The 23179-nt window shown below is 37.7% G+C and overlaps 1 protein-coding gene across 27 annotated transcripts in view; it reads right to left on the bottom strand.

The window, feature by feature from the left end:
• FN1 (fibronectin 1) overlaps positions 1 to 15116 on the bottom strand; it is a 236467-nt gene extending 221351 nt beyond the window's left edge. For all 27 annotated transcript variants that reach the window (XM_087882202.1, XM_087882200.1, XM_087882197.1 and 24 more), the window contains exons 1-6: positions 14655 to 15116; positions 14403 to 14556; positions 12038 to 12166; positions 2730 to 2867; positions 1601 to 1732; positions 640 to 777 (exon numbers count right to left, since the gene is read on the bottom strand). In XM_087882202.1, the coding sequence (XP_087738328.1) occupies positions 640 to 777; positions 1601 to 1732; positions 2730 to 2867; positions 12038 to 12166; positions 14403 to 14547 (682 nt within the window). In that variant the 5' untranslated portion in view covers positions 14548 to 14556; positions 14655 to 15116. The remainder of the gene's footprint in view (positions 1 to 639; positions 778 to 1600; positions 1733 to 2729; positions 2868 to 12037; positions 12167 to 14402; positions 14557 to 14654) is intronic.
• Between the last annotated feature and the right edge of the window lie 8063 nt (positions 15117 to 23179).

Genomic DNA, 23179 nt, shown 5'->3' on the forward strand with positions numbered 1-23179 from the left:
CAAAACATTAATCAGGTGCAGCAATATTTTATTTGCTTTTGGGAGGGTAACTTCTACATCTTGTAATGGAAAAAGAAATGATATGGTTATATCACATACATAGTTGGGAAGATTAGGAGACTGTTGATCTCACAGATTAAGTTGTTAAAATGCAATTATTATTTCCAGGTAATTCAAAGCAGAATTTGTTTAAAACTAACTTTTTCATTAGTATGATCCCAAGTCATTACATTATATGCTTAGCTTCTTTTTGCAACTCCAATCCCCACCCCCACCCCATGATTGTTTTGTCCCAATTCAACCCCTCTCCCTGGTGATGTCTTTGTGCAGCTGTCATGTCCCTTGTGGCTTTACCATATTGAAAATTGAGAAAGGCCAGCACCCTTGACTTACGGAAACTACTGACAGACAACATTTTAGCCACAATACTTGGATGGAGGAGGCAGCAGCCACCAAATTGCTAATTTACTATGCTAATAATTTACTATAGCTTCATGATGGTGTGAATATAGTCAACCAAACAGTTTGTGCAGAACATTCCAGACTTTGGGCCCTCCCTCAAAATAATGGGGGAAATGAAAAATACCCAAAGAGCATAATTCATGCTGATACGCTGCTCTGCCACAAGCCCATACTTACTTCTGGAAGTGCAAGTAATCCTCCCACTGCCTTCTCCAAGGCAAGTGCAATCCACCATCATCCAGCCCTGATATGGCTTTTCCCAAACTTCTCCAACAACGTATGATGTACCAGCTGTATTATCATAGCATCGCTCAGCTAAGGAAAATTAATTTTCAAAGGTGAAAAAGAAAAAAATAACCTCACTGCACTATTTTCTTTACAATTTCATCAAGGAAAGAATTAAATTTCTTAATTAGGAAGAAAATGCTTCCATAATTTTTACATTTGGTTAAAAATACAGCATGCAGAAATCTGGCAATTCAATGAAATAGAAGTTTCTAAGTGTTTGTAACACTTGTGTTGCTGACAGCTTTGTTTTATTTTATGCTCCTTTTGAAGATATACCGTGTTTCCCCGAAAATAAGACCCTGTCTTATATTTTTTTGAACCCTGAAATAAGCACTTGGCCTCAAAAGTCCGATTGGGCTTATTATCAGAGGATGTCTTATTTTGGGGGAAACAGGGTAGCTATATTTGAGTATATAACTATATATAGGATTATATTTCAAAATGATCTGTAGAATTTTCTGCTATGTCAATAAAGCACATCAAACTTTGGAGCATGACTCTCTTAACCAAGTATGTCTTTCCCTATCAAAAAATTCTAAAAACTAGACAGCGGGGAACAGATTAACCTAGGCATCTTCTCTATGGCATATTTGTAGTCAAGGTGAATGTGTTTATTGTCTATAGAGGGATATTCAGAAGCATATGCAGAAGATATGCAGGTCAAAAGTCCAGGTAAAGTTTGCTCAGGTATGCATGTTTTGAGTATTTATATATATCAACTGAGACAAAAATTTAAAAAATGTTATCACAAAAAGTCAAAACTCTGCTTACAGTAACTATCACAAACAGCTCTATTTGCAACTGAAATACTTTTGATCTCTGAAATGCATAAAAGAAAACTAAATCTTACCAACTGGCTTGCAAGTCCATTCACCCTTTCCATTGCCAAGACATACACATTCTAACATGTAGCCTCCTGTCTCATGAGGCCTGCGCCAGGTATCACCAATCTTGTAGGACTGGCCACCTTCATGACATCGATCTGAAAAACAAAGCATAGGAAGTTGTTTTTCCAAGTTATATCATTAATGTATCTACTTCAATGTTGTCTACGTAATAGTTCAGCAACTTTTTAAGTTTGTCCCAGTTATATTATAATAAAGTCGTGATCTCTTCATCCATTTCAGCACTGGACAATCCTTCATAATGTGGTCAGCTATGAAAAGCAGCCAGTTTCTTTTCCAATATGTTATAGTCTAATAACTATAACATGCCACTTTTCTGTCATATCAGAAGTCTCGCTAATATATTAGGGATGTTAAAAACATTCGGATTATAAAACTATAAGAACCAAACTATAGAACTATAAGAAGAAAAGTTAAATGTTGAACTGCACTTCCCTTCATCTCTCATATTGACTATACTAATTAGGATTGCTAGAAATTAAGGTCAGACATTTGGAGTCATCTGCAGAAGTGTTTCATCCTTGCTTTACAATGAAGTCAAAGTTCTGACATGTAGTAATGAAAAATAATCTTTCAAGAAAAACATTCATGGAGCAGCTCCCCAAAGGCCATGATAGCTATATAGATACAGGCTTCAGTTTATGTACAATATATCAGAGTTGAGAACCGAAGCCAGCCTCAAGTCATAAGGTTTGGAGGGGGAAATCTAACACTTCCTTGAATTCTGTTTATTTCAGCCTTCTTCCACATTCTCCTTTTCTTCATGCAGGAGAAAATCTCAGGTATAACCTACACACTTACTCATAGTATCAACATACAGCAAATATCAGTGGTCTCATTTTACAGTTACAACTCACTTTCTCTCTCTCCCCCTCCCTTCCTCTCCCCCTTTTCCTCCCTCCCTCTTGAACTTTGCCACAAATTCCTTACAATTATGCAACATTATGTGTGGTACTTACTTCTTACCTTGGAAACCACTAGATTTTGTGACATTCCAGCAACGTGAGTATATGGATTAACACATTATCTTGGAGGACATCATCTAAGCATTTCAGTGAAGGATTAAATACATACTTGCAATAGTGCAACTGATTCTTCCACGCCCAGCCCCAATACAAGTACAGTCCCAGATCATGGAATCCTTTGGGCGTTCATAGGTTTCCCCTACTCGATAAGTAATCCCAGTGTATTTATCGAAACAGGTTTCTTCCGCTGTATAGGAAGAAGAAAAAAAGAATAAATCTATAAAACTATAAACAGATAAATCTACAGCTTGCAGCTTCTAATCTCCTTTCGCTACCTCATTCATAGAGGCATAAACAAAAAAATTAATGATGGGATTGACTGCTATTGTTATGGTAGTGACAAGCAGAAAGCTTTTTGGATGATAATGATGTAGCTAAAGACAAAGAATAGGAGAGATGCTTGGACCAATGAAAGAAGAAAGCAAGCTGAAAAATCCACATTAACAGTAGAAGGGGGTTTCCAGGCAATTGGAACATTTGTATAAAAGTAGTTTTTTTAAAAAAAAAAAAAGTGGAGAAAACAATAAAGAAAAATGCATTTGACCAAGATACAGAATAGACGTGTGGAAAACCAAAGTTCAAATATTTGGTCAAATATTTAGTCCCTTAATAGGTTAGATTATAGGAACCAAGTAAATGTCTTGTTATCCAAAGGACTGTCATACAGGTCTCTCAAGATGAACTGAAACTGGAGACAGCTGACATTATTCTACTGTCATGGTTAAACAATTTCCCAATGTAGTGTCATTATTTGCCTACATACAAGAGATCCATTAAGACACTTTGCCCCTAAAAGACTTTTTAGGCAACAGAGATAGTATTCTTGCCCAAGATCCAGTCACTTTATGGAAAGAGAGAGAAAATGATATGTCATTAAAATTGTTCCCGGACTTCCGGTTTCCTCGTCTTCGGCGGCGGCGGTGCCTTTTGAAGCTCCGCCAGCCCCGCCGCTTGTAGAGCTGCTTCGCGACTAAGAAGCGGCTCGAAAACTTCAAAATCCTTAGGATTTTTGAAGAGAGATCGCAGGGCACAGGTTGAGCCCCTGCAACCTCCCCAGGGAATAGGGGAGGGAACAGGAGCGGCTCCCGTTCAACCTGCTGGACTCCGGGCGGCGTGGGACAAGTCTGCTTTTGCAGAACAAGCCGGCTACAGGAAACTTCAAATTCAAAGGAAAGGAACCAGCCTTAATAAGCAGTATATTTTTACTTGAACCCTGAAACTCGGAATCGCAAGTATTAGAGTTTTCTTGGCTTTCTAATCTGAGCGAAAAAATGCGGATGAGTGAAAGTGAACTGTAAAAACATGGCGCTTAGCCTTAGAGTTAACGAGCTAGCGAGTGTGGATTGCTGAACTCATCTTGCTTTGTCACAAAGTTTCTAAACTGTTACGAAGTTGCTTCGCTTGTAACAAGAGAAATAAGAGAGAAATTTCTCCTTTTTCAATACTGGACTTTGCTTTACTTTAGTTTTTATTTGAATAAATCTGGGGGACTTTTTCAGAAGTCTTTGTGGAGGTGGGAGAGGAAGAAGAACTTCCTTTTTTAGTAAAACTAGCTTACGTGGCAGGATGGCCTCAAAGAAGCAGGAAGCGAAGGCAACAGGAGGTGGATCTCCCACACATAAAACACAGCCTCCCCCTGAACAACAGACACAGACTCAGAAAAAAGATTTTGACGTGGGAGATTTAAAAGAATTTATTTCTAAAATTCTGGATGATAAATTTCAAAAATCTCAACAGGAGATAGATGATAAACTTCAAAAGTCACACCAGGAATTTATGCAGGAAATTAATGAAGTTAAAGATATGGTGAAACAGAATCAAAACAAGGTGACCAAAAAAATATCAGAAGTGGCGTCTGGCCTGGCAGAATTTATTATTAAAGTTGATTCTAAAGTTGAAGAATTTAAATCAGAAGTTAATGTTAAGATGAAAGACAATGATTATAAAATGGCTGATGTTGACAATAAAATGCAGAGAGTTGAAAATGAAATCGTGATGGTACAATTCAGGGCAATGGAGTTTGCAATACGGCTTCGAGGAATTCGAGAAGAGGATAGACAGGATTTGAGACAGGTTTGTTCTGAGGCTCTGGCCAAGATTTTACAAGTTAATCCTGATGTGGTTTTTCACAAAATAGATAAAATTTACAGAGCGAATTCTTGGGTGGCCAGACAAAGACAATTGCCCAGAGATGTGGTCATATATTTTACAGACAGAGAAATAAGAAATGACATCCTGCAAAAATCCTTTTACACCTCTGTGCAAGTGGGGGGCTCACGAATTGGAATTTATAAAGAATTACCTCCTAAAATGTTGAAAACCAGAAAAGAATTCGGCTTTCTTGTTAAAGAATTGCAAAATCAACAGATACCATTTCGGTGGGACGCCCCAGTTGGTATAATTTTGAGATACAAGGGAGAAAGATATCGTTTGAACACCGTGGAGAAGGCAGAGCATTTCTACACTACTACTCTTAAGGAAAGAACACCATCCCCACGTACATCTACAGTTTTGGAGATTAAGGAGAGTGATGAGAAGCAACCTCAACGAGAATTGCAAGAACAGTCTAAGCAGGAACCAGAGGAAATGCAAGGCGCAGAAGGAGGTTTTCTGGATGAGCCTTTGCTGGAATCTTCTCCAATCTTGGACCCGGTTCGGATGATCGAAGTTAAGGATCAACGTATAACTCGAGCTCAATCTAAATTACTTAAACAAAAGCAACAACAACAACAGGAAAGACAAGACAAGAAGGGAGCTAAGACTACTATACAAGAGACTGGAGCCATGGGGGGAGCGACTCCGAAGATTTTGGATGATATTCGGTTATTCTGCTCTTTGCTCCAGAAAGATGAAGATGATGCTTAAGTGTTTATCTTGGAATGTGAATGGGTTGAATTCAGCACAGAAAAGGAAGAAATTATTTACATATTTGAAACAATTTAATAATGATATAATTTGTCTACAAGAAACGCATATTACAGTTCAAGATCAAAAATACTTGATAAACTCCAAATTAGGAATACATTTTATATCTTCAACGTTGCAAAAAAAGAATGGTGTGGTTATCTATGTAAATAAGAAATTTACGGCTAAAGTTATAGAAACAGATGAAGATGGTAGGTTTGTAGCAATTGAATTACTTACAACATATGGCCAAATTCTTTTGATAGGAATTTATGCTCCCAACCAACAACAGGATTATTTCTATAAAATCTTACATACTAAAATACTACAATGGGACTATAGATCTATTTTAATCATGGGAGACTGGAATGGAGTAATAGACTCTAAATTAGACAAAAGGAGTTCAGCGAAATCTAGGATTAGGTTACCTCAGACCTTTTTTGATATGAAAGAAGATTTGGAACTAAAAGATATTTGGAGAATACATAACCCAAAAGAACTGGACTATACTTTTTATTCAGATAGACATAGATCCTTCTCTAGGATTGATTTTATTTTGTTGTCAGATGATCTACTTGTCAAGACAAAAAGAACAAAGATTTTTCCAAGAACTTTGACTGACCATAGCCCAGTATGGATAGAAATTGAGATGGATAAGATTGAGAGACGTTCTTGGAGATTAAATGAGAACTTGTTCAGATATGAAAAAAACACAACAGAACTTAAAAAGCACTTGAAAGAATTTTTTGAAATAAATTTGAATAAAGGTACCCCAATAGAAATTGTGTGGGATGCAAGTAAAGCCTATATGAGAGGGGTGCTTATCCACATGAACTCTAAACATAGACTGTTTCGACAAAAGAAAAGATCTGAATTGGAAATAGAAATAAAGAACAAAGAACAGTTACTTATTAAAAATCCAACAGATGAAAGAATATGCGGTGCTATAAAACTCTTGAAAGACCAATTCCAAATGCTTATGGCGGAACAAGTTGCAACAAACATACAATATGCGAAGCACAATACATTTTGTAACGCTAATAAACCGGGCAGATGGTTGGCTTACACATTGAGGAAAAAACAAAGTATATGGACTATTGATAGTTTTGATATTGGAGGGAAAGAAATTTTTCAACAAAAATTAATTAAAGAAGCTTTTGTGGACTATTATACCAAACTATATGCCAAAGACGAGGTGCAGAATGGACTTATAGAAAAATATTTAAACGATAAAAGAGTTACAAAAATTACTGATCAACAAAAGGAAAGAATGAATTATCCTATAACAGAGGAGGAGATAATAGTAGCAATTAAACAGTTAAAAACAGCCAAAGCTCCTGGCACGGATGGTTTGACCGCAGTGTATTACAAAACTTTGCAAGCTGAAATGGTGGAACAACTCAGAGATTTATTTTGCAATATTCAACAAGGGGGTAAAATACCCCCATCATGGACAACAGCTTACATATCTTTGATACCAAAAGAACAAGTCGGTCCTAAAAAACCAGAGAACTACAGACCAATATCTCTTTTGAATACAGATTATAAAATCTATGCGAAAGTATTAGCCAACAGGTTGATGCCAGTAATCCAAAAGGTGATTCATGATGATCAAGCGGGATTTATCGAGGGCAGACACATGAAGGATAATGTAAGGCAAGTAATAGATTTATTGGAATATCTTGAGAAGAATAAACAGATTCCTGCAGTGCTGGTCTTTTTGGATGCAGAGAAGGCCTTTGATAGAGTGGATTGGAATTTTCTACTAAAGACTTTAAAAAAGATGGATTTTGGGGATCAATTTATACAGGCGATTTCAGCAATTTACCAAGAGCAAAAGGCACAGATCATTATTAATGGAAGTTTGACAACAGAGTTCAAAATTGAAAAAGGAACAAGACAGGGATGTCCGTTGTCCCCACTTTTATTTATTTTAACACTAGAAGTCTTGCTAAATACAATACGGGACTCTAATATCTTGAAAGGTATAATGATTAGGCAAGAGGATTACAGAATAAAGGCACTTGCAGACGATCTGGTTGTTACCCTATCACAACCAATGGAATCAATAATCCTGATGAAGGACATTATACAAGACTATGGTAAAGTTTCAGGTTTTAGACTGAATCCAAAAAAGATTAAAATGATAGCTAAAAACATGACACAAGATCGTAAACATGAGCTTGAAAGGAGGGCAGGTTTTGAGATTGTACTAAAGGTAAAATATCTAGGAGTTCAGGTTGCAGAATCAAACATGAAATTGTTTCAAAATAATTATGAGGTGTTGTGGCGAGAGGTGCAGAAAGACATGGAGACTTGGAAAAAACTGCAGCTGTCTCTACTTGGAAGAATAGCAGCAGTTAAGATGAACATTTTGCCAAGATTTCTTTTTTTGTTTCAAATGATTCCGGTGCTTAAAAGTGATAAACAATTGAAAGTCTGGCAAACTGAAGTGAATAAGTTCGTCTGGAACGAGAAAAAGCCGAGAGTGAAATTGAAAATTATGCAAGATGTTCCAGAAAGAGGAGGTCTTAAACTTCCAAACCTACAGTTATATTATGATGCAGCAGCTTTAACTTTAACAAGTGATTGGTTTGGAAGGAAAAAGGCTGGAATATTGAATGCAGAAAGTTTTGATCTTGAATTTGGATGGCATGCTTACTTATTTTATGATGACAAAGTTGATAAAGTATTTAAAAGTCATATACTTAGAGACTCTTTGATGAGAGTTTGGAAGAAACACCGATTCAAATGGGATTATAAAATACCGCTATGGCTGGATCTTGGTCATATTTTGTGGAATACAAATATAATGTCACTCGGGGGGGGGGTTATATAAAGAGGTTCTTTTTACAGATGCGGGCAGATGGCAGCTGAAGACATTGCAGACACTGTTGGACGAAGGGATTAATTTAACTTGGTTACAATATAATCAATTACAATTGAGATGGAAAGAGGACCAAAAAACTGGTATTATGTTGCACGAGGAAGAATTGGTTAGACATATAAAAGAGAAAGGTCCAATGCATATCAAAAGGCTTTATAATGTTTTGCTAGAAAGGGATTCAGAAACTGAATTAGTTAAAGATTGTATGATTAAGTGGGCACAAAATTTTGAAGAACCAGTGATGTTGGAAACATGGAAAAAAATTTGGGTTCAGAATGTTAAATTTACACAGTCGCAGAACTTGAGGGAAAATTTCTATAAAATGTTTTATAGATGGCATTTAGATCCCAAAAAGTTGTCATGTATGTACCCTAATGTTCAGCCAAAATGTTGGAGATGTGAATGTTTGGATGCTACGTATTATCATGTTTGGTGGACCTGTAGGAAAGTTAAGGCTTTTTGGATAAAAATTTGGTGGGTCATGCAGAATGTCTTGAAGAAAAAAATTCAATTCTCTCCACAATTGTTTTTATTGGGTATAGTTAAGGGTTTTACATCGGGTGAAACAAAACTGATATTGTATATGATAACAGCAGCAAGATTGTTGATAGGTAAATATTGGAAAAATGAAGCTTTGCCCACTATTGAGGAATGGACTTTGAAGATGGCCAGTTTTGCAGAGATGGCGAAGATTTCAGCATACTTAAAAGATTGTTCACAAGAGACTTATGAATGGGAATGGAAAAGGTGGATAGAATATGTTCAGAACAAATATCAAACTAGAAAGTATCAAATAGCTTTTATTTGAAAATAATGCATTAGAAATATTTTAATGTAATGAGGGTAAAAAGAAAAATTATAAAGGGGAGGGAGGGGTTCAAGTTTTTACATAAGTTTTATATTAAGGGTTTTTTTTTTTATCTTTCTTTACCAGATATGAAGTATAATATAGGGAAGTCTGGGGGGAGGGGAGGGTTAGGGAGGGTTAGGGAGGTTGGGAAGTTTGGGGTGGGTGGTGGTGGGGGGGAAAGGGGTGAAAATGTAATTGTAAAACTTTTGCAATAAAAAAAAAATTGTTCCCAAATACTCTTATCACTGGAGAACTCAGAAGGTCCATAAGCAAGTATAGAAGCAAGGCTGGTAACAGCACATTTTGACAGAACACATTATCAAGAAGACAAGATAGGTAAGCCATGTAGCAATAAAGGAATAAAAACTATTTTCTGCTGCTGCCACTGCAATCAGGAAAAGTTTTTGTCAGGGGAGAAAAAAAGCTTTTATAAGACCATATTGGAACCTACAGATATATATCCACCATATATCACATGGTGTGATATATTTGCAAGGTAGGTTAATTGATAACATTACTTATTGCTATGAAAGTCTGTTATCTGATGTCTGATTAATCTGGTTCTATGGGATTAGTTTCAACTTTTAAAATCTGAATGTGTCAGCAGGATGTTAGAAACTATGCTCCCAATTACACATCCTTTTTAGACTTTCCCATTATGGCTAATTTATTTCAGTAGATTGCCTAGATGAATCTAGAAAATATATATTTTTATAGGGGAAGCAATAAATGCCAGATATGTTAAAGGAAGTGATAGTATGGCTTCAAGAAACCCACAGGAGATGTTGAGTTCTTAAAAGCAATCAATCAGTTGCTAATATCCCCTTAGGGATATTTGTGCAGTTGATGTGATACAGCTCAGACATTCCTGGAAGAAATAAACTCTCTGGACCTATTCTAGTCTGGGCACAAATCTGGATATATGATCAAAACAAACTTGGTCTCCTTAATGAGTCAGCTATGAAGATTGGGAATTCAAGGCAGAATGCTACAGTGACTCAGTTCCTGCTGACAAGACTGACACATCTACTGTAAAGAAGGGTTCAAAGCAGACAAGATGGCAGTTGCAATGTCATCATCAAAGACCTATCCTTTATTCATATGTACAATATGTACACATGAATACATACAAAAGGTAAATCTTGCATTTCACTTCTGAATTACCATCCTACATGTTTTGACACAGATAACCTCAGATATTTAGATGATAGTATACATCTCTTGCAGGACAATTAAGTACTGAAGTGCAATTCTTCTAAATACAATGTTACAGAGAGAATGTGAGAGATTATGCCCATGGAGTGGGAGATGGTGTGAAGGACTATAGGCAGCAGTATGGAGGGAGCAGATTCCAGAAAGGGGGGAAAAGACAAGAGGTAGCATAACCTGCCTCTAAGCACAATGTAGCATGAACATACTTCCTATTATCACAATGTTTCTGTGGTGATATGCAAAATGTTTGTAATCTGTTGTAATTTCCAATTATTATCTTATTCTGTAATTATATATAGTTTTATTATTCTATCTTATTGTATCTCCAATATGGTATTACTTTTTTAACATGAGGACATGAAAATTAGTAAGTTTAATCTATTTAATACCTTCTTTCAGTAGCATGAGTAGAATTTTTCCTTGATCTTGTTTTTTTTCTTTTTCCTTTGCTTCAAAATGTTCTCCATAGCAAATTTGACCTGTCAGCTTTTTTTCTCTCCTCTAGTCTTATTGCAGCATTTTCTCTAACATCCTATATTATGTGGAGGTGTCCTTCCGTACATTGCTATCTGCAGAGCATTAACACTGTGACTTCTTTCTTACAAGGCAAAGTCAAACCTTTTCAAAAAGCCAAACAGAAGAGCTTAAGGGGCCAATGTAAATAGCCTCTGAAGGTTCCTTTTAAAGTTATGTAAAGCAAGAAGTTCAGGGACAAAGCTTTCTTAAGAGACATCTTACCTATTGCTACTTAGCTGTAATAGGTACAAAGAATGACCTTAAAGAATAGGAGGAAGAGCAGCTACTAACAGTCCAATAAAAGAACCCTGAGTCCAGACTGGAAGCTGAGAAAGCACCTCTGACAAGACTCTCACTAGTTCTCATGAAGATGAAGGGAGGGGTGGGATGCATTTAGACTTGTAAGATTCTATTTTTATAATCTTATCATAAAATTAGCCTGAATTACTTTGATTTCCTAATCTGCTCTACCTCTACATAGACAATATCTGTCTGTACAATTATAAGGATGTGTCAAACAATTCAAGTCCCTCTGAATTCTCCCGATTAAAAACAAGGGCACTAGAGAAGCTTGATATAAATTATCTGTGGGTCACAGAATATCCCCCAGGATTTTCTACAATACTTGGGGGTTCCCAGTTGTAACCACAAAGACTTACTGATAGATTAATCCATACTAGCAGCTCTTGAGTCTATTGTGAAAACTACAGTAGGAATAATGTGTTGCATAAAATAATGCAAGGTTTCTCCAGGATATTCCCAATCTGCAGTAGACAGGAACAGTCAGAAATTGACAGGATTGGAGACTGAACTGTAAAAAATACAGTAACAGTAACCTTTTTCAGAAGGAGAAAGGTTAAATGTGGATGCTGCCTTTTCCAAGAGCTAAAAAACCAGGATATTTCTATACATGTAAATATCTACTTTTTATTTTAGAAATAAAAGATGTTCTTGGCCAGAAGTTTGTCAAGAGATGCATCCAACTTACGCTCAGGTTTGCTTTCACAGTTGAATCCTCGACTGCCTCCATAGCAAGTACAGACTAGAGTGTTCCCCAAGTAAATGCGCTCCCACTGCTGGTTTATCTGATAATGTTGTCCATTGTCATAGCATCCCTCTGAGAAAGAAACAGCACTGTTTAATTACATCCTATCATCGAGACCAAGTGTGGCTCTCCTGGAAAGGAGAAAGAATGTGAAGAGAGCAGTGTCAACTCCTAGCATGGAATAGACATTAACTCCTGGCCAGACATTCCTTATACATCTTGAAACCTTTGTGTAATTTAATATTAGATGCAGGCAACTCAAGATTGGAATTAAACTCAAAACAGTTCCATCCGTCTCTTGTTTAACCATGTTTTAAATGTACAGAATTAAACCACTAGAGATTTCACATTCTGGAACAGCATGTTAACAGCTGGAAAAGATTGCTCAACTGGGAGGCTTAATCCAATGTTTCATGAAAGCCTATGGAAAGACCCCAAAAGATTTGAAAGAAACTTTGGCTCTCTTCCCTAAGCAGGTTTATTCTTGCCAAGTAGAACTAGTCTCTATTTTTTTTTAATTTCCAAGCCTTTTTCCCAACTTACATTTACAGTCTTATTTCCTGAGATGACTGCTTTAATGGAAACTCATACTTTCTAAACAATTTTAAAGTGTTATCTCAGCATCTCTTTTCTCAATTAACATACAGATTTAAAAATGAAAAAGTATGTTCTATACTTTTCAAAATTAATTCAAACACCTTAATTTTAAAGTCTGTTTTTTACAGTAGGAAAGATGAAGGATTTCTCTTTTACTTTCAAGTCAATCATAATTAATATAAAAATTTTTGGTTCCAGTTCTTCTGTAAGAAAAGAGAACAAATAGAAATATATCCTTTCTAGATTATCTCATTTTTCTCTTTAGCTGGCATAACTGCAGTGAAAAAACACAATGCTAACTTACACCCTTTTCTTGAGAAATGTTTGGATTTCAGGAAAATTAATTTATCCTAAACGAGCAAATGTATGTGAAAGAAAAATAGGCCAGGACAAGAATCCCTTTTCTCAGAAATGAAGAATATAACAGACCAGGGAACTTCTCTTATAAAAAATCAATATATATGCAAGTAAAGTTTCCACCAGCAGGCCCTGATATACGGAATTTAACCACCAAGAGCCCATCTCCAACTGGATTAAAAACCAAAATCAAAAAAAGTTCTCTCAACTTTCACACAATTTGCCAAATCTGATGAGACAGTTTTGCTTCTCACTGATGTCAATGAGAAAAATCAAAATTAAGAATGTCCATCCCAGCCAGAGCAAACTGGCAAAGCTTGGAAATCTTTTACCAGACCTCCCCAAGTGTAGGGTGCCCAATCTAATCAGGAGGCATTCAGTACTCAGACATAATTATCTTTGGGCTCAATGCAATATATACTCCAACAATAAATCTTAATTAGGCCTGAGTCTCAAGGGAAACTCAAGTTTTAATTCCTTGGCAGAAAAACTGGATATAAACCAAGAGGATTCTCTCTCAACAACATGGTTCAGTTTAATTAATCTGCACATTCCCTGAAAAAAAGCTGTTTTATGATTTAACAATTTTGTGCACTGGAAATGTTCTAGCTGTCCAACATATCCTCGCATCCAAGAGTCGATGATGGATTATCAAACTGCAATCATCAATAGATTGCAAAGCTAACTGGAGACATGAGATCACAAGGAAAGTAACTGTGGCACCATTAATTTGATGTAATGGTCTGTAAAACACTTGGACAGGCATTACTAAATCCCTACCTAAAATTCAAAAATACTTCTCCCCATCATCGGTTTTGTTTTCTGCAAAATTTTCATCTCAATCTGATGATTTTATGTATTATACCTGAGTAGACTCAAGAAAGAGCTATTAACACATTCATATAGTAAATTTATAGGGACGCAGTAGCTCAGTGGCTAAGACGCTGAACTTGTTGATAAAAAGGTCGGGAGTTCAGGGGGTTCGAATCCCTAGTGCCGAGTAGTTCGAAAGCACGTAGAAAAAAATAGGGACCACCTTTGGTGGGAAGCGTTCCGTGCACCTTTGGTGTTTAGTCATGCCAGCCACATGACCACGGAGACGTCTTCGGACAGCGCTGGCTCTTCGGCTTGGAAACGGAGATGAGCACCACCCCCTAGAGTCGGGAACGATTAGCACATAAACCTTCACTTTCATAGTAAATTTTATTTTCCCCCCACCCTCCCCTCACAACCATCCAAAGTTGCAACTTTCGGTATGCTCCTTAAGTTTGATTTCGGTTTTATCAAAGCGTCCATGATCCGACCGTTTCCTCTCCTCTGAAAAGTCGTTATTGCTCATCCCAGAATTACTCACGTTTGTTCTGGCCGACCGGCAGAGAGGGCTGAACAATATGCTGCTGTGTTTGCCTCTTGCCGCGGGGTTGAGAACCCCAGACCCCTGCCCCCGAACAAAGGATCAATACCAAAAGAATCGCTCGCTTCGATCGGCTGTCCGGCATCTTGGAAAGCTGTGGGGAAAATAAACGGATCGTGTTTGAAACCGGAGGCAAACCAATTTTATCGGGTTGATAAAGTGGGATGAAGAAAAACTTGCAAATTCTCTTACCGCCTTTCAGCCTTCGCTTCTCCTATCTGGCGCAACCGCTACAAGCTGCGAGAAGGGCAGATCGCTGGGTCACATTGGATTTATATAGAGTTCCTAGCCACAGGGACCCCCGCAAGAAATTACAGGGGAGAACAGGAGGAGGGAAAAGAGGAGGAGGGCCTCGCCGGAGACACCCCTTTCGGATGGCAACGCCTTTCCAATTGGCCCAGGCGGAGTGATAGCGTCACGGCCCGGGAGTTGCATTACAGAGCAAACAAAGATCTCTTCCGAAAGCTTTGAATTTTAGAGGGTCTCTGGGGAGTGAGAGGGAGGGCTCTCTTTGCGGTTCTTGCTGCAGCTTAGCGAATGCCGCCAGCTGGTCATATTTGGACCCTCCAGGGTCTGCCAGTCACTGGAACCTTCGAGTGTCCGAAGAAGTTCGAGTTTTAGGAGGAGTGACGACTTTAGCCTCGCTCGCACTGTAGAAACATAATTAGGTCCCGTGAGGAAGGGGTTACAGGAACAATAACTTCTCTTAAATCTGCAGTTAAATACTATACACATACACTAAGGTGTAATGATCAATCATGGGTAGAAACATAACTAATAGCTTTAATAGTTTTTTTAGTTTAAACTGGGATAATATTCCTACTACCACTGCCTCCGTTATGGCAATTTATTCACTCAAATCTTAGTTCTTAGCCCCAAGGCCTGTTTATATAAGTTCCCAGTTTTATTTCTCTTTCTCTCTCCCCCTTTTCTATTCCTCTCTCCATGAGATTCTTTTTCCTTTGGTGAAGATTTTTTTTTCTGTCTGTCAATTTTTATTTGTTAGGTGCTGAGAAAGTGAATGAATGGGGTATAAAAGGAATAAAAGATAAAAGGAATAAACAATAATACCCAACATCATTAAATTACAATGCTGGGGAAAAGATTGGGTATTCAAAACACACTAATTTATACTTGCTTCTAAGTCCTGGTTTATCCCGAACATCAGTGGTCTTCATCTATTCTTAAGTCACCCGAAAACAATCTGCTGTCTCCATTTATTGATCCCTCAGGTTCCAATCACTAACAAACTCAATTCTTCTGACTGAAAAAAGGACATGTATGTTGTTTGTATCTTATGATTTATGTTGTTTGCTTTTATTTATCCTATGATTATCACTGAGTTGTAACTTATGATTTATGATGATTGCATTTTATGGTTATTATGATTTATCGTTGCTTATATGTAGACAGAGCTTATGCACCAGAAACAAATTCCTTTTGTGTCCAGTCACACTTGTCCAATAAAGAATTCTATTCAATGTATAGGAAATGGGAGATAGGGAACATAATCGAAGAAGAATTATGGGACAGTCTATCTTAGAGTGAGCTAAGGCTTATGAGAAATATTGAAAACAATAAAAAAGGACTAAGACCTCTAAAGTGCCTTTCAGCTTTATGAACCTGCTCATCTATAATGTTATTAGATTGGTATACCAAAGCTAAAAATAATTAGGCTGTAACCATGCTGGGCAACCAAAGAGATAGTGGGACAAAGAACAGCTGCCAAATTAGATGTACTCTACTGAGGAAGACAGCATTGGAAAGAAAAGATTCCCAACATTTTCTTTGCCAACTTTATTTTATTGGTTCTGATTCCTGGAGACAAATATCTCATTCACTCCCACTCTGAATTTCACCCTCTATACGTATGTATCATTGGAATGGGAACCACCAAGAACCTTGGTGATGCAGCAGACTAAGTGCTGTTATGTAGCACTTTAGCTGCTAGCTGCCTGCAATTAGTGCGAATTCAAATCTCACCAGGCTCAAGGTTGACTCAGCCTTCCATCCTTCCGAGGTAGGTAAATTGAGGACCCAGATTGTGGGGGCAATAAGCTGATTTTGTAGAAACACTGCTTATGGGGGGCCAAAAGCCCTAATAAGCAGGTATATACAAAAAGAATGAAGGCTATTGCTATAAGTGCATTGTAAGCCGCCCTGAGTCTTCGGAGGAGGGCGGCATATAAATTGAAATAATAAATAAATAATTGGTGATTTTTTTTCTGCAGAAGGTCACTCATAACTGCAAGGCTCGTCACGCCAGTGCCACTCACATGAGCAATGGCACAATGTGCCACGCAGCCTCCTGCTGCAAGTGGCACCAGCACGACGAGCCTCGCAGTGTCTGGCCGTGAGCAGTCGCAGAAGTCGGGCAGCACACAACACGTTTCAGTGTGTGGGAGGCATGGTTGCAGTGGTCCTAAGGTAAGCAGGTAAGACAAACACCCCCCACAAATAAGACCTGGTTCTTATTTGGGGGGCAAAAAGAAAATAATCTTATTTTCGGGGAAACATGGTAATTATGGCTGGGGATTTTAATTTAGACCCAGCCTCTAACTAATCTAGATTTTTCCCACCAAAATGTAAATATTTGCATTTGTTCCTGTTTCATTCATTATGCTGTTTTCTGTCCATTATTCCAGCTTCTCAAGATCCTCCTGAGTTTTGATAGGTTCCCAAATGTGCTTGATATGTGTCCTCTCTAAATCTGCTGAATTATATTTTCTAACCCATCATCAAAATCCCTTACAGCAGTGGTTCTCAACCTGTGATCGACAGACCCCTGGAAGGTCATCACAGGGGTCTGTAGACCACAGAGCAAAGACTTGAAGAAATGTTATGATTTAAATCTTGAGTTAAGTCTTGGGGGTTCGTGGCTATGGTCCATGGCCACAAAAGGTATTTAAAGGTATGTGTGGAAGAAAAGATTAAGAATCACTGCCTTACAGCAATGAATCTTTTTTTAAATAATCTCAATTATCCTGTTGCACTTTACTATTAGATACTGTAATATTAGCTACAGACATGTCTTACACAAGTCCCATTGATTTCAGGAAAGTATGTTTAGAACTGCATTCTTGTTATATTTAGATTTCAGGGCAATGTCAGATTTAGATACTCACACCCATCTTACATCAACACAACTTTCCCAGAGATAATCTATCATGTTAACCATTACTTTGTATTAAAAACAGTAATTAGAAGAAGAATGCTGTGGGTTGACATTCGTTTTTCCTTTTTCCTATTTCAGGAAGTTTTTGGTGTCTGCTTTGGGGTTCTTCCCAGTGTAAACTATGACTAATTATCCTTTTGTACCAATGAGGCTTCAGAGTAGCCACCACCTTCATTTTGGTGGTATGTTTAGGTTGATGAATAATCTAAATATTTAACTGCCCTTCAGTGGTTATCTCCTAACCATTAATGGAAATCATTCCTTTTTGTTTAGTTAAGAATTCTTAGGCTTGAGGCAGACAGCCAGATTCATCTTTTAAAATGTTCTCTTCGTCCTTTAGAACCCTTGTTTGTTCTAGAAACCACCCCAGGCATACTTAAGATGTTCTCCTGATGTTGCCTTGCCCAATAGGATCATCTGCCAACAAAACTCTCACACAGTAGGATACAGTCTCCTCTCTTGCTCACAGTGGGCAGTCTTATTTGCTTATGTGGGTGAGTGGGAGAACAATTTGTTCCATTGATTAAACTACTTAAGTCTGCATTGATGCCAGTCAATATTCTGGACTAATATAAGTGACTTACTATTTATATAGTTTTCTTCAGTAATAATCTCACTATTTCCTCAGGGAAATTATTTAATTTTGTTTCATCCATTGTCTCTTTCATGCTTGTCATTTGCAAACATTTCCTCTTTCCTTTGCTTCTCAATAAAAAGAGAATATAAATAAATATTACTGTAAGATCGAGAGCGAGTGATTTATCAAAGTAATTTAATAAGATTCTCTAGATAGATCCGGTGATGATTTCTGCATAATTTGCTAAAAATCTAGTTTCAGAAGGTAACAGGAATGAAAAGGAATTGAAACTTAATTATTGGGTTCTTTTAATATTAGATAGGATTCTTCCAAACCAAAACAAACCAGATGGATATGCAATTAACTGACCAATCACACTCAGCATGTAGTTCTTAAGGGAACTACATCTACATGGAGGAAAGCATGCAGTGGAGTACCTCAGGCCCAATGTTCTTCAATGTCATCATAAATGAGCTAGATGGGAAGGGGAGCTCATCAAATTTTCAGATAACACCAACCTGGAGGAAATTGTTAACACTTTGGAATGTAGACTAAAAATTCAGAAGGATCTTGAAAGACTTGAGCATTAGGATTTATCCAAAACATGCTGTTCAATGATGAGTAAAGTAAGCTCCTGCACTTTTTTTTTTTAATTTGATTTATATGCCGCCCTTCTCCGGAGACTCAGGGTGGCTTACAATACGTTAAGCAATAGCCTTCATACTTTTGTATATATTTATACAAAGTCATCTTATTGCCCCCACAATCTGGGTCCTCATTTTACCTACCTTTGAAAGGATGGAAGGCTTGAACTTGCAGTAATTGCAGGCAGCTGATGTTAATAACAGCAACTTAGGCAGAAAACCAAATGCATAGGTATAGAATATCTGGTACCTGGCTCAGCAGTAATAACTGATAAAGAATTCTAGTAGACCACCACTTAATATGAACCAGCAGTGTACTGGTCCTGGGCTGCATCAAGAGCATGAAACGTGACAATACCGCTTTATACTGCACTAGTCAGGCTATACTTGGAATACTGTGTACAGTTCTGGTCAATGTGATACAAAAAAGATGTTGAGACCTAGAAAGTCTACAGAGAAGAGCAAGAAAGATAATAAAGTGTCTGAACAATTGAGGGAGCTAGGTATGCTGTAGCCCAGGGCTGTCAAACATGTGGCCCGCGGGCCAGATCCAGCCTGCAATAGGCCCAGAGTTGTCCCACGGGGCCGTCCGAGAGATGGCGAGGGACCGGCCTATGCTGTCCCATCCTGGCCCCGTCCACCCAGTTGGCCATGATAACCAGGCCTGCCCACACCGACCCCCCAAGAGCAAACGAAATCCTGATACAACCTGTGATGGGATCAAGTTTGAAACCCCTGCTCTAGCCTATCAAAAGAGAAAGATTAGGGGAAACATGACAACTGTCTTCCAGTACTCAAGGGGCTGTCATAGAAAAGAGGGGGTTGGCTTATTCTCCAAAGCACCAAAGGATAAAAAGTAATGGATGGAAGCTTGTTAAAAAGAAATACAACCTAGAAATGAGTAAGAAATTTTCTGGCAGAATAATTAATTAACAGAATAGCTTGTCTCTGGGAGTTGTGGGTGCTCCATTGTAGGTTTTCAAAAATAGACTGGATAACCATTTGGCCAGGATGTTAAAAAGTCTCCTGCCTTGAGCAGTTTCATTAAAAATTGCTGAGAAGCATGCTGCTTTCTCAATTCTCCTAATTTTGATACCTAAGATTTGTAGTTATGCTACACAATAAAAGCAAAAATTCATTGGTAACATAACATACATTTTGAAATTGCATTATCTTTGCCTTCTGTTTATTTAGCTCATTACAGTATTTTGTTACCATAGAGAAATTTAAACTGCGAATGGGAAACTTTATGCCTGAAATGAAAAACCACAGGAAATATTGTGAAAGAGGCAATGTTTGTGTAATCATTATTTTATCTGACATCTCAGTCTTCTCTATCACATGATAATCCCATTAAAGAGATTTTTTTTCTTCTTAATAGCACAGTATGAAATCTAGAAATTATGCAGAGTTCTGAGATGTTGTGCAAGAGGCACTGTTGAGAACTGGAAGTGAAACTCTGTATGACATTCGTTGTAGTTGATATTTCAGCATTGTTGAACCCTGAATAAGCTGAATTGAAGCTGCTTCTCCTAGCCCTCCTCTTGATCCATCTAGCCCGTTCCTGCATGCTCTGTCTGGCAACATTGCTTCTATGATCTCAGTCAGAAGACATAGAATCATAAGGCTGGAAGGGAACTTGAAGATTTTGTAATCCAACCCCCTACCCAAGGCATTGTCTTTATATCACCCCAGATAAATGGCTGTCCAATCTCTTCTTGAAAATCTCTAGTGATGGAGCACCCACAACTTCTGCATGGAAGCCATTTCATTGTCAGGAAATTTCTCCTTAATATTAGGTTGGATGTCTCTTTGATGATCTTCTAGCCATTATTTCTTGTTCCACCGTCACATGCTTTGGAGAATAGGTCAACCCTTTCTTTTCTGTGACAGTGTCTCAACCCTAGTCCTACTCGTCATTAGAATTGACATATCTAGTTCCCTTAACCACTGATTGTGCGATTTACCCTCCAGACCCTTTGTTGTCTTTGTTGCTCTTTCCTCTATCTTTTTCAGTTCTTCCTGAGAACCCATCCAGTGGAGATCTTGGAAAAGGACTGAGGGATCTTGCTGCCAAGCACTTATGTTTCTATTGAACTATAATTGATGACTTTTTTTTGTTGAATTTAAATTTTGTTCCTCAACTAATATCAGCAGATTATATGTTTTTCTGGAACTAGCAGATAAATATGTTAGAATCTTCAAAAGAAATTTGAAAAAGAAAAAGAACATTAGGAAAAGTATCGCCTTCTGAAAAATTCTCCCTCTGCCTTGAAAATCTACTTTGTTCTTAACTTTGTTCTTTGCCACCCAGAGTCACTTGATTGTGAGATAGCAGCTATATAAATACGATTTGTAAATAATAAATAAAGTATCTAGTATAACTTACTCCACAATTGTCATTATAATGTATCCAATTTAGATAGAGAATCAGTTGTGGTAGAGTTTATAGTAGAATGCAATATAATATAGTCATTTCAGGGAGAGGTTTTGTATGGGGATTGAATGTTTTGCCCCAGTTTGTTAGTTGGAAAAGAGAAGTAACAATAAACATTTCTGTAACATTTTCACATGTTCAACTCACTTCACACTAATTTTACTGACATAAGGTTTATAATAAGAAATGGGATAGATGGAGAACTCATCAAATTTGCAGATGACACCAAGCTAGCAGGAATTGCCAACACTCCGGAAGATACGCTTAAGATACAGAAGGATCTTGACAGACTTGAACATTGGGTGCTATCTAATAAAATGAAATTCAATGGTGAAAAAAGTAAGGTTCTACATTTAGGCAAGAAAAACAAAATGCACAGGTACAGTATACATGGTACCTTGCTCGATAATGATGATTGTGAGATGGATCTTGGAGTCCTAGTGGACAATCACTTAAATATGAGCCAGCAGTGTGCTGCAGCTGCCAAAAAAGCCAACACAGTTCTAGGCTGCATAAACAGAGGGATGAATCAAAATCACATGAAGTGTTAATACCATTTTATAATGCCTTGGTAAGGCTACACTTGGAATACTGCATCCAATTTTGGTTGCCACGATGTAAATAAAGATGTGGAGACTAGAAAGAGTGCAGAGAAGAGCAACAAAGATGACTAGGGCACTCGATAAAACATATAAAGAATGGTTGCAGGAACTGAATATGTCTAGTGTTATGAATAGAAGGACTAGGGGTGACATGATAGCAGTGTTCCAATATCTCAGGGGTTGTCACAAAGAAGAGAGAGTCAAACTATTCTCCAAAGCACCTGAGGGTAGAACAAGAAGCAATGGGTGGAAACTAATCAAAGAGAGAAGCAACTTGGAACTAAGGAGAAATTTCCTGACAGAACAATTTATCAGTGAAACAACTTGCCTCCAGAAGTTGTAAATGCTCCAACACTGGAAGATTTTAAAAAGATAACCATTTGTCTGAAGTGGTGTAGCGTTTCCTGCCTAAGCAGGGGGTTGGACTAGAAGACCTCCAAGGTCCTTCCAACTCTGTTATTCTAATTCTTCCAGGATAAAAAGGTTGGAAAAGGCTAGTTAAAATCAATTTGGCTTCTGAACAGGAAATAGATTGCTCTGTAAAATAGAGACCATGATATACTATTTTTAAAAAAGGCACTGTTTCCTGCTTAATTCTTCTTGCTTAGCCTCTAATCATTACCCAAACTATATATACTACTGTCTTTAAATAAAAGCAGCTCACCTGATAATCACTGTTATTAACATCAGCTGCCTGCAATTACTGCAAGTTCAAATCTTACCAGGCTCAAGGTTGACTCAGCCTTCCATCCTTTCTAAGGTAGGTAAAATGAGGACCCAGATTGTGGGGGCAATAAGCTGACTTTGTATAAATATACAAAAGTATGAAGGCTATTGCTTAACGCATTGTAAGCCGCCCTGAGTCTCCGGAGAAGGGCGGCATATAAATCAATTTTTTAAAAAATCAATAAAGTGATGATGCTACTGCTACATTAAATCTGGGTAGTTCAACTAAACAAATAATTTAGAAACAAAATATTAAGGGTTTTAGAGTAGTACTTGAAAAATTTAGAAGTTGAAATGATCCAGGAAGTTGTGAAAGCTGAGTCAGCTGCATTCCAGCCATTACCAAGCAAATCAATCATCTTTTAACTATCACTGCTAGAACTAATGGAACTAACATATGGTGTAGTACAGTGGTGGTGAACCTTTTACTCACTGAGTGCCGAACAGGTACGTACTTTGCGCGTGCGCGGGCTAGCCACACTAACATGCGGCTCCTCCCCTGTGCACTGAGCACGCAACCACACCATCTGCACATGCGCACAGCTTTTGCACCCCT

Source organism: Pantherophis guttatus, chromosome 1 (genome assembly GCF_059756535.1).
Source record: "Pantherophis guttatus breed Tessera chromosome 1, ASM5975653v1, whole genome shotgun sequence".
Taxonomy (NCBI): Eukaryota; Metazoa; Chordata; class Lepidosauria; order Squamata; family Colubridae; genus Pantherophis; species Pantherophis guttatus.